At 42.4% G+C, this 13,550-nt stretch overlaps 1 protein-coding gene across 1 annotated transcript; it reads right to left on the bottom strand.

Moving 5' to 3' along the window:
* Positions 1–4,793: 4,793 nt before the first annotated feature.
* CHST2 (carbohydrate sulfotransferase 2) lies at positions 4,794–7,446 on the bottom strand. Its single transcript, XM_070754097.1, has one exon. The coding sequence runs from the start codon at positions 6,561–6,563 to the stop codon at positions 5,238–5,240; it is 1,326 nt and encodes a 441-aa protein (XP_070610198.1). The 5' UTR covers positions 6,564–7,446; the 3' UTR covers positions 4,794–5,237.
* Positions 7,447–13,550: the final 6,104 nt, after the last annotated feature.

Genomic DNA, 13,550 nt, shown 5'->3' with positions numbered 1-13,550 from the left:
AAACAAATATTCTATTCTATAAATGGACTAGGAGTTCATATGGATTTAATAAACTTAAGAAATTATAAGAATTCTTCCTGTGGGAAATTTCCTGTTTTTGCACTCACAGCTAAAATAGCAGGATAAGATTTTGAAGATTGGATACTAGAAGGCACCACTTAACACAAGGCTTCCTGAGTTCAGATTCTGCTCTGGGCAATCAGAACTCTTCTTTTCCTTGAGGATCAGAAATTTTAAAAAACTCATTTTCTTCGAAGAAATCTCTTATGCTCCAAGTACAGAAAACATTTGCAGCTGGTATATTTTCTATGCTCTAAGTAGCAGTTTCCTTTTACTTTCATTTATCTGAAGCTATGAAGAAAAATGTTCCCACATAACATTCTGTAATAAAAAGTTAGAACTTAATGCATGTATCGTATTATTATAACACACATATGTATGTCTTATTGAGGGGTTCCCAATTGATATAAGCAAAAAGGAAACAAGCAAAAAGCCTGTAATTAAAGTACTCAGATTATTTAGTGAGATGGAGAAGTATTTAAGCCTAATTTGCAAGGGAATAGGGTTTTTTATATATTGGATGGCACACTGTTAAAAAGAGATTCAAATTGAGGTGGTCCTCCATTGGAACATAGAAAAAAAAGTTAGAAATAGTAAACCCATTATCTGGAAAAGTCTGGAATCTTGCAATTACTAAAATGCTAGAATGAGCAGCACGTCAAATCACATTTGCTAATTCCAAGCCTTTGTATCTGATTTTGTTTCAAGGAGAATGTAAATTATACAAAGATAGAAACCGTTTATAGACCTGGAGAAGATCCATAGGGTCATGAATACGTTATACGTGGATATGTATAATTTAAGTATATATAATTGTCTCCCATTTTCTCTAACTTGCCTTTTAATCACCACAGTCTTTGGCTAAATAGATTTTATATGTATCTGAAGCATTTACAAAAGTTTCCCATCACTTTTTAATAGTGGGGAAAGAGCATCTGATTAATGGAATAATATACAATGTGGATAACATCACGGAGATAAAACATGCATTAAGGCAACTATGTAGGCTTTCATAGGTCTTCCTTGGGAATTTGGTTATTCAATACACCAAGTTACAAGATGCAACCTGTAGCAGCACTCTTTTCCAGGTTGATTTACAAATGTTCATTGAAGATAATAGCAGAACAGAAAGTTCCCTATATAACTGCTGTAATGTTTCCATAAAAATCTAAATTAACATTGAAACTGACAGGTAAAATTGTTTTATGGCTCTCCAATGTTGACAAAAATTTAACAGGCACCAAATTCAAGTTACAGAACAACATTCCCAGAGATGACTACAGAATCTCATCTCTCCTCGCCCCTTTGTAAAAAAAAAAAATTAAGCTACTTCTCAATGGGCACATACTTCCTGCTATTGTTTCTATTCCTCAATACAGTAGAAGTTTGAAAGGATTTTTTCCCTCCTACTAATCTTCAGTGATGAGAAAATAATAGCAAAATCTCAGTATCCTATCATCAGTTCATACAAAAGGAAAATGGAAATTGGAAGGGCCCAATATTATGTTAAGATACAGATAGTCCTCAACATACAACTATTTGTTCAGTAACCATTTGAAGTGGTATAGGGCTGTGATGGTGAACCTATGGCACGCTTACCACCTCAACATTGCCCTATGTCAGCTCCAGCATGTACGTGCGCGCTGGCCAGATGATTTTCAGCCTTCTTTTCAGCCGTTTCCGCTCTCCCCAGGCTTCAGGGAAGCCTTCTGAAGTGTGGGGACAGCGAAAAACGGCTCAGCGGGCCAACCGAAAGTTTCTTTCTGAACTTTCCGTTGACCTGTTGGGCCATTTTTTGCCACTCCCACAATGAGCCGGGGTGGCGCAGCAGGTAGAGTGCTGTACTGCAGGCAACTGAAGCTGACTTGTAGATCTGAAGGTCAGCAGTTCAAATCTCATCACCGGCGCAAGGTTGACTCAGCCTTCCATCCTTCCGAGGTAGGTAAAGTGAGGACCTGGATTGTGGGGGCAATAGCCTAGCTCTGTTTTTTTTTAAAGTGCTATTGCTAACATGTTGTAAGCCGCCCTGAGTCTAAGGAGAAGGGCGGCATAAAAATCGAATAAATAAATAAATAAATAAATAAATAAATAAATAAATAAATAAATAGATAAATAAATTAATTAATTAATTTCTGGATTCTGTTCTGCGACCTGTGCACATGTGCAGGGGAGCAGGGTGTGTGTGTGTGCATGCAAGGGGACAGCACCGGAGTTGTACGTGTATGTAGGTGAGGGCATGGGCATGTCCACACACACACTAGCATGTGTGTACATACCCTTTTGGCATGCAAGCCAAAAAAGATTCGCCATCCCTAGTATAGGTTCTTATGCTTAAGCAGGGGTTTGGATTAGAAGACCTCCAAGGGGACTTCCAAATGTTATTCCATTAATTCTGTTAAAATGGCACTGAAAGAAGTTCGTTTGTCACACTTATAGCCGTTGCAGCATCCCCATGGTCAAAATTCAAATGCTTGGCAATTGGCATGTATGTATGATGGTTGCAGGATCCTGGGGTCATGTGATCACTTTTGCAAATGGAAACCAGATTCACTTTACAGTCATGTTGCTAACTTTACAACTGCAGCGATTCACGTAATAACTGTGGCAAGGTCATAAATGGAACAAAACTCACTTAACAACTTAAAAATTCCTTTGCAACAGAAATTTAGATCTCAGTTGTGGTCCTAAGTCAAGAACTACCTATACAGCCCAGAGTGAGGTGTTGAGTGACCATTTATATCCATTTCCCTCATTATTATTTCAAAAAATAATTTTTCTCACTTATTTTTCTTCATTCACCAAAGTCCAGTAATAAAATGTTAGTCAGAGATCTGGTGCTATTCAATTATTCTCAGTTAGATACAGCCCAGGGTTCACGTCTGCCACTTGAGAATACATTTCAAAATATAAATTAGTTATTGATAATGTCTTTTGAATTGTTGATAGAATAAAGCTGACTCTATCTACTCCTGGCAAAGAGAGATGAGTGAGGTATGGTCCTGGACAATGGAGCTGTAAGGCAAAACAAAGCCCAAGAATAAATTTGAACATTTATTCTTGACTTGCAAGATCAAAAAGCTCCTGTCCTTGGCAGAGTAGCTGCATCTACCTCTTAGGAAAAACTAAATTGCAATTTCAGCAAAAGTAGCTCATCTCTCTAATTAAACATTTAGGAGAAGAGGACACAGGCTTCAGAAGGCACATCATGAGATAGCAAATGAAGAGAGGAAAAATAATAATACAGGCAACCTAGGTCTACACTGGGATAAATTCCACTGATTTTCACAACACTTACTCCTCTAATAATTTATTTATTTATTTATTACTTAGATTTGTATGCCGCCCCTCTCCGAAGACTCTTAAGCATCTAAAAGCTAGCATTCCCTTAAGGATAGAATTCAAGTGAACCATAGCTCATAGCCCAAGACACAAAGCCTAGAACACCCTTTAATTCAAATGTAAAATTCTGATGCAGTAACGTTTAGTTTTGCTGTTAGAACAATCCAATTAAGATTCTTGTTGATAATTAATTCTTGAATCCAGTATCAGGCACCTTCAGAGCATTTTCAAAGTTTTCTACACAGATAGAAAATAAGCACTATTGGCATGTAATGTCGCTTAACAATTGCCCATTAGCCAGTAATAATGGTCTATTCAATGTTAGGAAAGGTAGACTCTTAAAACATTATCAATTTCAAAGTGTATCTTCTACTTCAGTGAAGAATTTACTGAAGTTATTTATTTATTTTATTTATTTATTAATAAATTACCAATTAATTTATTACCAAAATGAAAATATACTGAGTCCAATGAAGCTTATCCCTGGACCAACACAGAACTGGAGATTTAAATATTTGCTTCTCAGCAGCAACTACTTTCATATAAATAATATCTTTGTTTCTTAAGGTTCTAGAACTGTTTTCCCAACTTGGTAACTTGAAGATGTGTAGAGTTCAACTGCCAAAATACCCCAGCAGTGTTCTAGAATAATTAACATCACAGCGTTCAGACACACTGTTCATCATTCCAATACTGCTCATAGAAATAGCAGTTTGTTTTTCTGTCTACCATCCCTATCCTACTGTCTTATTGTCCTTTTTTATCATTACATTTTACTTGTTATGTTTATACAAACTACTATCTTATACAAACAAACAAATAAATAAATAAAATTTCTTACAAAATTTGCTGTGTGGTTCTAAAGCAGTTTCTATAGGCGACAACCAACCTCTTTTTAAAAACTGTTAATTAAAAAAAATCACAGATTTAGAAAAACCAGCAAGATTCATTTAAATCCCAGAACTGCAGCCAGAACAAATTATTTTTTTATAAACACTATATTATTTCCCTCTTGACTTCCCAATTTAGAGATTTAAAGTTTTAGCAAGTTAACAATCCAGGAATTTGATTAAAAGTGTGTGCCATGATAAATTGGTTGTCTTTTAAAGTGCACTTTAATTCACAATCTAATTTTTTGTTGCAATGTGGCATAAGGACGTGCAAAATTGTTTTAAGTAATATTTTTCAACCCAGACCTTTTTGAATGGGAAACTATTTCTATCGATAGATATTTTGGAATGCTATATTTTTATCTTTTTTTATACAGGCAGGAAAGGAAACCATTTATCTGCTTTTAAGAAAATAAAAATAGTTTTTCTGACAATCAGCAAACTCTCTAAAGAGCTTTCATCACTAGCATAATTAATAAATGCATATATACATGTACAATCAAGTCACTGTAAAATGAGAATCTTTTATTGAACTCATTACATTTAAACATTTATACAAAAGTTCAGTCTTATGAATCTTGTTTTACTGATTAGTCCCTTACCACGGATGCCACCCAACCCTGACCACAGATATGCAAAGCTCTCATGATTACTATCACAATAAGTATATAAAGATTCTGGTTTGTACTGAATCATGTGCCTTGAATTTCTGGAAGGGGATAATAAAGTCTTACAAATACTTAAGTCACTGTGTGTGTTTAAATTATATCAGCTGAGCAAAGAAAAAATGTGAATGTGTGTAATTCTCAGTATTTTCTAGAGAAGTAAAATGAACAATATATCTTTTAAGAAAAAGCTATATTTTGCATTCTCCTTCTCGTTGTTAAATGGAAGGTTGTAGATGGCTTTCTCTGTACGTCCTTATGTGTCAAAAGGCACACATCCTTTTCACAATCTTGGCTTCCCGAGCAAGGTTTTGCTAAGATCTTTGACTTCTTCAGGGCTACTGGCTTTCTCATAGCCTAGGATAGACATAGGCTGGTGGCAAAACTCCTCCACTTGCCTGATTTGATGAAAGCTCAGTGCGGTCCTCCAGGCATTAACTGCCTGGCTAGCATTCCTGGCAGAGACCACGAAAGGTTTGGAAGAGTACCCAGGTCCACTTGTCATATTGAGAGCAAACCTTTCCATCTCTGGGCTCACCACTAAATTGACAAACCCATAGACCTGTCGCAAAGTCTTAATGGGGTCCATCACCAGGTCCTCATACCGGACAGCCATATAATTCCCCTTCAGCCAATCCGGTGGGTGCAAAGCCATTTGCAGAGTCTTTGCCATGCTGCCACAGATGACCTCCATAGCTCCCAAGGCATGGTAGTCCGAACCACCTCCTCCTCCGTCCTTCTTGTTCAGCTTGTGGCTTACATCCAGAAACGGCATTCGATGAATGCGAGGGTCCCTGCTCCTCACCACCTGTAAGCTCTCGCGGATGAGCCCGTGGCGGGATTTGATCCTGGAACTAGCCACAGCCCGGGGGTCCCTGACCAGGTGGATAACTTTGAGACCCAGGAAAGGGTCTTGGATGAGTGGCGCTAAAACTGCAATGTCAAAGACCCGGACCCCTTTGATGACTAAAGTGCGGTACCTGAGGCATTCCTCCTGCAAAAGACTGAGCTGTCGCGGTGGGCACTTCTTGCACAACTTGTCGTCCACCATGCCCACCGTTTGCTTGCGGTAAGCTGGGCAAAGGGGCGAGGAGCAGATGACCTTGTTGGTGGAGGCGCCAAAGATGCCCAAGGTGGTGAGATTTTTCCCCGCCCCCGCAGTGCTGTATAGCTGGAAGACAGAGAGGTCACAGCGGTAGAGGGAACTTAACATGTCCCGCGCTGCGCCTTGCAGGGAAACAGCATCTCCCGGGTAGAGCTTCTGCCACACATGCCACACGGGCTCGTAAAGGAAGAAGACCTCCGGGTTCTGGTTGAAGAGCTCGCCAAAGAAGGAGGACCCCGAACGCCAAGTGGTGAAGACGTAGACCAGTTGCCGCTTGCGGCTCGAGGGCACGGGAGGCCCGTAGAGGGCCCGCGTGTCCGACCTGGACTGAGAGGCATAATAAGGCAGCTGCTGCTGGTAGGATACACGCCGGGCGGGTGACGGGCCACTACACTGCTGCGGACCCTTGTGCCACTTATAGTCCAGCAAGTTGAGCATGGTTAGCAGCAGCAGCAGCAGGTAGCCCAAGCAAAGCACCAGAGCCTTCCTGCGGAACACTTTCATGTCGCTAAGCTGGTGACAGGACTGGGAACCAGCCCTGCCAACAGGGGCACATCACAGGCCAATGGCTCCAAGAGCAAACCGGTGGGTCAGGTCGTCCGGGCACTTTCCTCCCAGGGCGGAGGGCATCCCGCCAGCTTCCCTGCAGGCCCGCCTTCCTGCTCCCCGCTCACTCGCCTCCTACAACGGCGCCTTCAGGAGAACTTCCCGTCCTTCCTACCTGCCATCGCTCGCCCAGGTTTCCCTAGGAAAGGGTCGATCCAGCGCGAGGGACTCATCCGCACTCAAGTCCATACATCATCACCCGAGCCGGAGAAGACTCGTCCGTTCCGCGGGAGCCGGAAGAGTTTCCGCTCCGCAGCCAAAGCCGCCGGCCGAGGGTCCGGGAAGCGCGCAAACTTTCAGAGGTCGCGGAGCCCCCGGTTCCCGAGGAAGTGCGTCGCGGGGGGAAGAAGTGCGGGAACGGGCAACTCTCGCACGCCAGCGGCCGGGGGGGGGGGGGATGATGCCGGGCGAAGAAGTGGCCGAGCGAGCGGGAGCAGCACCCGCCACTAAGGCGACGGGGAAGAGCCGTTGGATCTTTCTCCTCCGAGCCGCCGGCTGCCCATCGGTGCTCCTGGCCGACGTCCGCCAAACCTTGGATCCTGCAGGAAGAGAAGAGGAGCCCAAGCCGGCCTCTCTGCACCAGCGGCGGCAGCGCTCAGACGATGACGCTCCATGGCAAGTCCATCGGCTCTTTGGAAAGGAGCCACTTCTCGCCCGGCCCGCCGAAATCCCAAAGCTGCAGAGAAGCCCAAAAGCAGCGGCGGCGGCGCTAACCTTTTAAGTAGTAACGGCAGCGGCGGCGGCGCCCTCTCGGCAGGCTCGCGTCCCCCTCTATTGAATGGCTGGGGAGCTGCAGCTTCCACGCCACCGGCCCTCGTTCGGCCCCCGTGGTCGTTCTAGTGCCTTCCCATTGGACGACGCGCCTGCCACTCCGCGGCTCTACGCTCCCCTCCCCTCCCTCCCCCCCCAAAAAAAAATCCCCTCAGCGATGCGCCGGTCTTCACGCCGGGCTACTGCGGCGGAAGGCCGACCGGCTGGTCTGCCAGCTAGCGAGGGCAGCCTGACTCAGCTGGCTGCCCGGCCCGGCTCGCTCTGCCCCACCTGGCTTCGGGGGTCTTCCTCCCCGCCCCCCAGCTCCGAAAAAGCCTCTCTGAGGCGGTTTCGCTCCTCTCCCGGTGGCCCACCGCCTCCACTTCCGTTGAGGGATGCGGAAAGTTTTCCCAGCCTATCTTGCCAGACGGAGGTTTAGAGGGAAGCCCTTCGAGGTCGCCCGAAAGGAACCTTGACTCTTCCGGCTGATGGATGGTCCGTCCTCCCCCCTCCCCGCATTACAGGCCCGGATTTTCAGGCCGTCCGAATAGAAACCGAGGCGCCAGATAAACGCCGTCTTGGAAAGTTAGTTTCTTGTCCATTTGATGCCGCGGCTGCCACCCCCGCACAAACGTTCACTTCGCAGCCGTGGAATAATCGTGATTAGGAGCAAAAGCTGTGGTGCCCTTCGCGGAAAGGGAGCCCGAAACATCAAGCAGCACTGCTAGGAGCATCCTTGCGAATTATTCTCTGGATGGGGATGGGGGGGTGGAGTTCACCGTTTAAAGGAGGCTTGGGAGAAACGGGAAGCCTGTAGGGGGTTATTTGTATTTCAGCTCGGTGTGGTGGCAAGCTTGTCTGAGATTTCTTGTATGACATAAGTAAAAGCGATACAGAGGAGCCAGGATCGTGACATTCTTGACAGCGAGAGCCTACATTGTTCATAAGAGACTCCAGCCGAGCATTTAAAAGGCTTCCCGGACACTAAGGCAAAAATCATAGAATGTAACTGGGGGAAAAATACTGTTTTTCATTTGACCAATAAACCTATTCTATTCATAGTCTCTTAAAAAAATAGACCCAGGAAATGAACGTCTGAGAAACACTGTACTGTAATATGTTGTCCTTTTCTAATGTCCCGAATAAAAACTACTGAACGGGTTCAAATGCTGAACCTTTAGCATTTCTGCTAGTGATGCTCAGGGCTCTTATTCTTGCCCTTGTCCTCCCCCTCCCCCTGTTGTTTATTATGCTCAATTTATGAGGCTTAAGAGCCCTTTTTCCTCTTACATACATACACCTATACTGCAGTATGGTTGTTGTGGGGATAACATGAGAGATACTGCAATAAAGGTGTATGTGTGTAAGAGACGGGGTAGAGGGGGGAGGAAAAGAGAGAGATATATATTTTATAGTTGAGGGTGGATTAGAACCCACATTCTAACATTCTAGTCCTTAATCACTTCATTGTATGAATTTGGATAGAAGGAGACCATCAAGGATTTCAAGTTTATAGGCTATACTGGGCATAGAAACATCGCAGAAGAAAGCACCTACATTTATATTGTTGCTGAGAAAATTTCACAGCCATAAATTCACCAGGATTTCAGCTTTATAGAAGAGACTTGACTACTTACCTCTTCTAAAAGACCTTTAGTCTGACAATCGTCTTGGATTATTCCAAACACTCCACTGAAACAGACTAGTAAATGTAAAGATTGCTCTTCCTTGTTCTTTTTGTCTGGGGGAAAAAAGAGAGAAAATCCTACCATTGCAAAAGTTAACTTTAAAAGTGTGTGTTATTTTCGAGGCAGGGCAAAGAAAGGGAGGGAGAGATAGGATGCAGCATATCCTCCAGCTCCATCTTTATTGAGATTCCATGACCTCAAAATAGCCACCAGAGGAAGAAACCAATGATTGATTTTTATCTCCTGAGGTCAGACATTTCTTTTCAATCTTAAAAAAGCTCTATTATGTTTTATATGCTGCCCAAGGAACAGAAGCCGATTCCTTTATGTGAATGTTTGAATGTTTCACTTTTTCTTATATATAGCTGTGTTCCTGTGTGATTCTAAACTATCTTGTACAAAATCAGGGCTCATTAGTGCTGGGGAAATTACCTTGTATTCAGATTGTATGGAATTGTACTGCAAAATCAACCTGCAAGCTTTGTTGCTCTGCAATTCTTTCAGTTGATCAGTTCTAAATGGGGTTAGTTGAATGAAATAACTGACTCTCCACCATCCTTCAGCATTGCTGTTTTTCCCTGTACAGTGGTACCTCAACCTACAAATGCCTCTACTTATGAACTTTTCTAAATAAGAACTGGGTGTTCCAGATTTTTTTTTGCCTCTTCTCAAGAACCATTTTCCACTTACAAACCCAAGCCTCCGAAACTGTAACCAGAAAAGGCAGGGAGAAGCCTCTGTGGGGCCTCTCTAGGAACCACCTAGGAGGAAACAGGGCAGGAAAAGGTGTGAAGAAGCCTCAGTGGGGCCTCTCTAGGAATCTCCTGGGAGGAAACAGGGCCGGAAAAGGCAGGGAGAAGCCTCCGTGGGGCCTCTCTAAGAATCTCCTGGGAGGAAACAGGGCCTCTGCCCTCCCTGTGGTTTCCCCAATCGCACCTATTATTTGCTTTTACATTGATTCCTATGGGAAAAATCACTGCTTCTTACAAACTTTTCTACTTAAGAACCTGGTCATGGAATGAATTAAGTTCATAAGCAGAGGTACCATTGTATATTTTTCCTCTCTGATAAAAAAGAAAGCTTTGAGGATTTTCATTTAGGAAACAGTACAATAAAAAGATAGTTCTTTCTTTTCAATGGTAATGGTGCCCTTTAAAATCAGGTACCTTGCAATAGCTATTTAAAATAGTATTCCACAAACATTTTCTTGCCCAAGGTATTGCACAGCAACGCTCTTAATATGACTAAAAATATGGGAGTTGAAGTCCATCTTTACTGAATTCTGAAATTTCTTCTTGGTCTTCTTGTCTTCTAGTTCTTGAGCTAGCAGAAAAATACACCTGTATAACCTGTGCCATGGCTGACTCCTATTTTGTTTGAATAATCAGGAGTGCTTATCCTTATAAATTTACTGCAAAAGTGAAGATAAAAGTATTTTAATTTTCTCTTCTGCCACGGTCACCTGCTGGCAAGAAAGACTGCATTGATTGTTCTTAATGTGAAATAAGGTGAGCTGGGCTAAGATGAGTTAAGCTGGGTTCTTAGAATAGCAGATTTGTCAACCATCCAACAGGTTGCAGGCAGGAAGGTATTCTGCAAAAGGCTAGCAATGGAACTGGTGGAACCCGGTTGTTTTTCCCATTTAAGTGACTTGCTGTGCAGTGCAAAAATGGTGAATGCTCTTGTCCTTTTTGTAAAATACAGGTCCAATCTTTTTTTAAAAAGAAAAAAAAACTACATACCCAGGAACTAAGCACATACCAATAACCACATCACTGGGAACATTCAGATTGGGTCTACAGCCCAAATTGCATTTTATTTATTTATTTTATTTATTATTAAATTTGTATGCTGCCCCTCTCCGCAGACTTGGGGCAGCTCACAGCATCGGGGCGGCTCACAGCATTGAGAGAAGAAGGAACAAACTTCTTTAAGAGTGGAATTTTAAAACAGAAATTTAGATAGCTTCTACTGTAGAATTGAGATGAGACAGAGGCAATTCCATGAGGGTATATTAAGGTATCTGTATGCCATAATTAGAGGGATATGAAGCTGAGCCTTGAGAAAAGTGATATAGAAATTTATTTCATATTTTCTTTCATTCATATTAAAATGCGCACATTTGTATCAATTTGTGTTCGTTACTATACTTTCATGTTATTGAGGCATTTTTACAATTGTAGAATCACTTGGTAAATGAATTAGTTAAACAATACTGATTTTTGTAGTATGTAGAAGATTCTATTGATAGATAGACCATATTATATATCAGTAGATCCTATCTATAAGATGTGTTCTGCCCCAGCTATGGACCACAAAAAACACAGCACACACAAAGCCTTTACAAATCTTAGTTTACTAATTAAGGACTACTAATGACTTTAGTAGTCATGAAACACAAATGCAGTTGAAGGCAGTATTTTCTGAACACCAGTTGCTAATTCAACTTCATTAACAGCCAACATGAATCCACAAAATAATAACTCAATTCTGAGTAAACATATTTGTAGATAACAATGGTCTTACAAAATGCCCAAAAACAATTTGGCAAAATGCCCAGAAGCAATTTGCAGGAAAAATGCCAAGAGAGAGAACAAGAGTCGATCAGACATTTCTGGAGTCAAGACATGAAGGAATATGAAATAACATTGTTTCCTGCAAATTTCCTCCTTCATCATCATTCCTTAAATAGGCTAGGGGAGTGGCCAATTAGCTCCAAGCCTTATTCCTGAGGAGATTTCCTCCTGAGAACCATTCCTGCCTTTTGGCAGCCCTGCATGCCCATGCATTGAGAATGGCCTCTTCCTCTTCTTCCTCGTCGCTGATGGGAGAGTCTGAAGATTCTGAAGGTTCTGTCTGAATCTCCATCTCTGGCACTGAGTCCTCTCCAGCCTCCTTACTGTCTGACTTCGGTGCCAGTTGCACAGGCTGCTGGTGCATCACCACATCAGCCTCTGCACTGTCAGAATCAACTACTAGCAGCACGGACTGCTGGTAGTCCACAACACTAGGATCTAAAACTTATTAGGAAATATGCTTCATTGACTTAATAGAATTTACTTCTGACTATAAAGTGCTTTAGGTTGATTTGCATGTCTATGGAAACAAAAACATTGAAGAGTTTTTTAGCAGCTTCAAGACAAGCCAGTTTGTCATGGCATTTGTTTTCATGGACTAAAAGTGCTTGGTATCCAAAAACTCTGGGATGAATTATTCTTGGTTCTGTTGGTATAAGAGAGTGGCAGCCAATGGAGCGTGTGAACTCGTGGCACATGCTGGAGCACTGAAACCCATAAGAGAGCAGCTGGCCAATGCATATGCATTGCATAGGTTTGTTGTTGTTGTTGTTGTTGTTGTTGTTATTTTAACTCTGATTTGTCTTTGGAATACAACATTCAGCATATCATTTAAAGACCAAGAGTGGTCCTTAACATATAATTTTTAAGTTTTCCTTGTGATATTTCCTCTTGTCCTTTAAAATGAAATTTATTCTTGAAATTTCACAATCAAGTACATGGGGGAAAGGCCTTTAAAGAGAAAAGGAGCATTTCTCCAAAGCAGGGGTGTCAAGCTCGCATTGTCACAGATGTATTGCAACTTTTTTCCCTTTCGCTAAACTGAGCATGGGCATGGCCAGCATATGACGCATCCATCCCATGGGCTGTGAGTTTGACAGCCCTGTTCTAAAGCAACTCTGAAGGCAAAGTCCATCTCACAGGAGTAACTTGCCAAAATACTATACATATACAGTCAGCATTCCATTAAATTCATAGAATTACTCTCAGATGTGTGTATATATATACCCACAGCTTCAATTTTGGTGGGGGAGCCTGTTCTGTCAAGCTGGATCAATTATCAGAAATAAAGAGAGGGGTGGCATACAAATCCAATAAATAAATAAATAAAGACCCACATGCACGTTGTTTCAAAAGTACCCATAGGCAAAGTCTATTGGTAACACAATTTCTGCAGTACAAGGGTTAACACAAGGAATTACATGCTGGCCATGTTTCTTTAATTAGAAGGAAATAAGGATAGTCCGAGATGCCAGCCAAATACAGTCATAAATCTCTGCTAATGATGCGTCTTTGGTTTTTAACTACATTCACAGTTCAGAGAGTTTAAACAGCTCATGCAACAGGCAGGAATTGAAGTCTGTGGAAGCAGAAGAAGTCTCTCATCAGTGAGGCACCTTCCTCCATAATGGGGAGCGTTGTTTGTCACACATCCTTTCCCATCAGCCTGGCCTTATATCCTAGTAAGGTGTGGCCAATTTAGATCTTTTTAACGCCAAGAACACCTTCTTGTGAGATATTCATGTCTCGATCTCATCCTCCTTACCCTTGCATCTAATAGGGAGTTCTGATCCTCAAAGTCCCCATTGTCCTCTGAGTCAGACAATACCATAATTCTACTGCCTCCAACTCCTCTTCACTCTCACTCTCAG

Source organism: Erythrolamprus reginae, chromosome 5 (genome assembly GCF_031021105.1).
Source record: "Erythrolamprus reginae isolate rEryReg1 chromosome 5, rEryReg1.hap1, whole genome shotgun sequence".
Taxonomy (NCBI): domain Eukaryota; kingdom Metazoa; phylum Chordata; class Lepidosauria; order Squamata; family Dipsadidae; genus Erythrolamprus; species Erythrolamprus reginae.
Note: the sequence above shows the minus strand (reverse complement) of the source record. Positions and strands in the feature narration are given on the sequence as shown.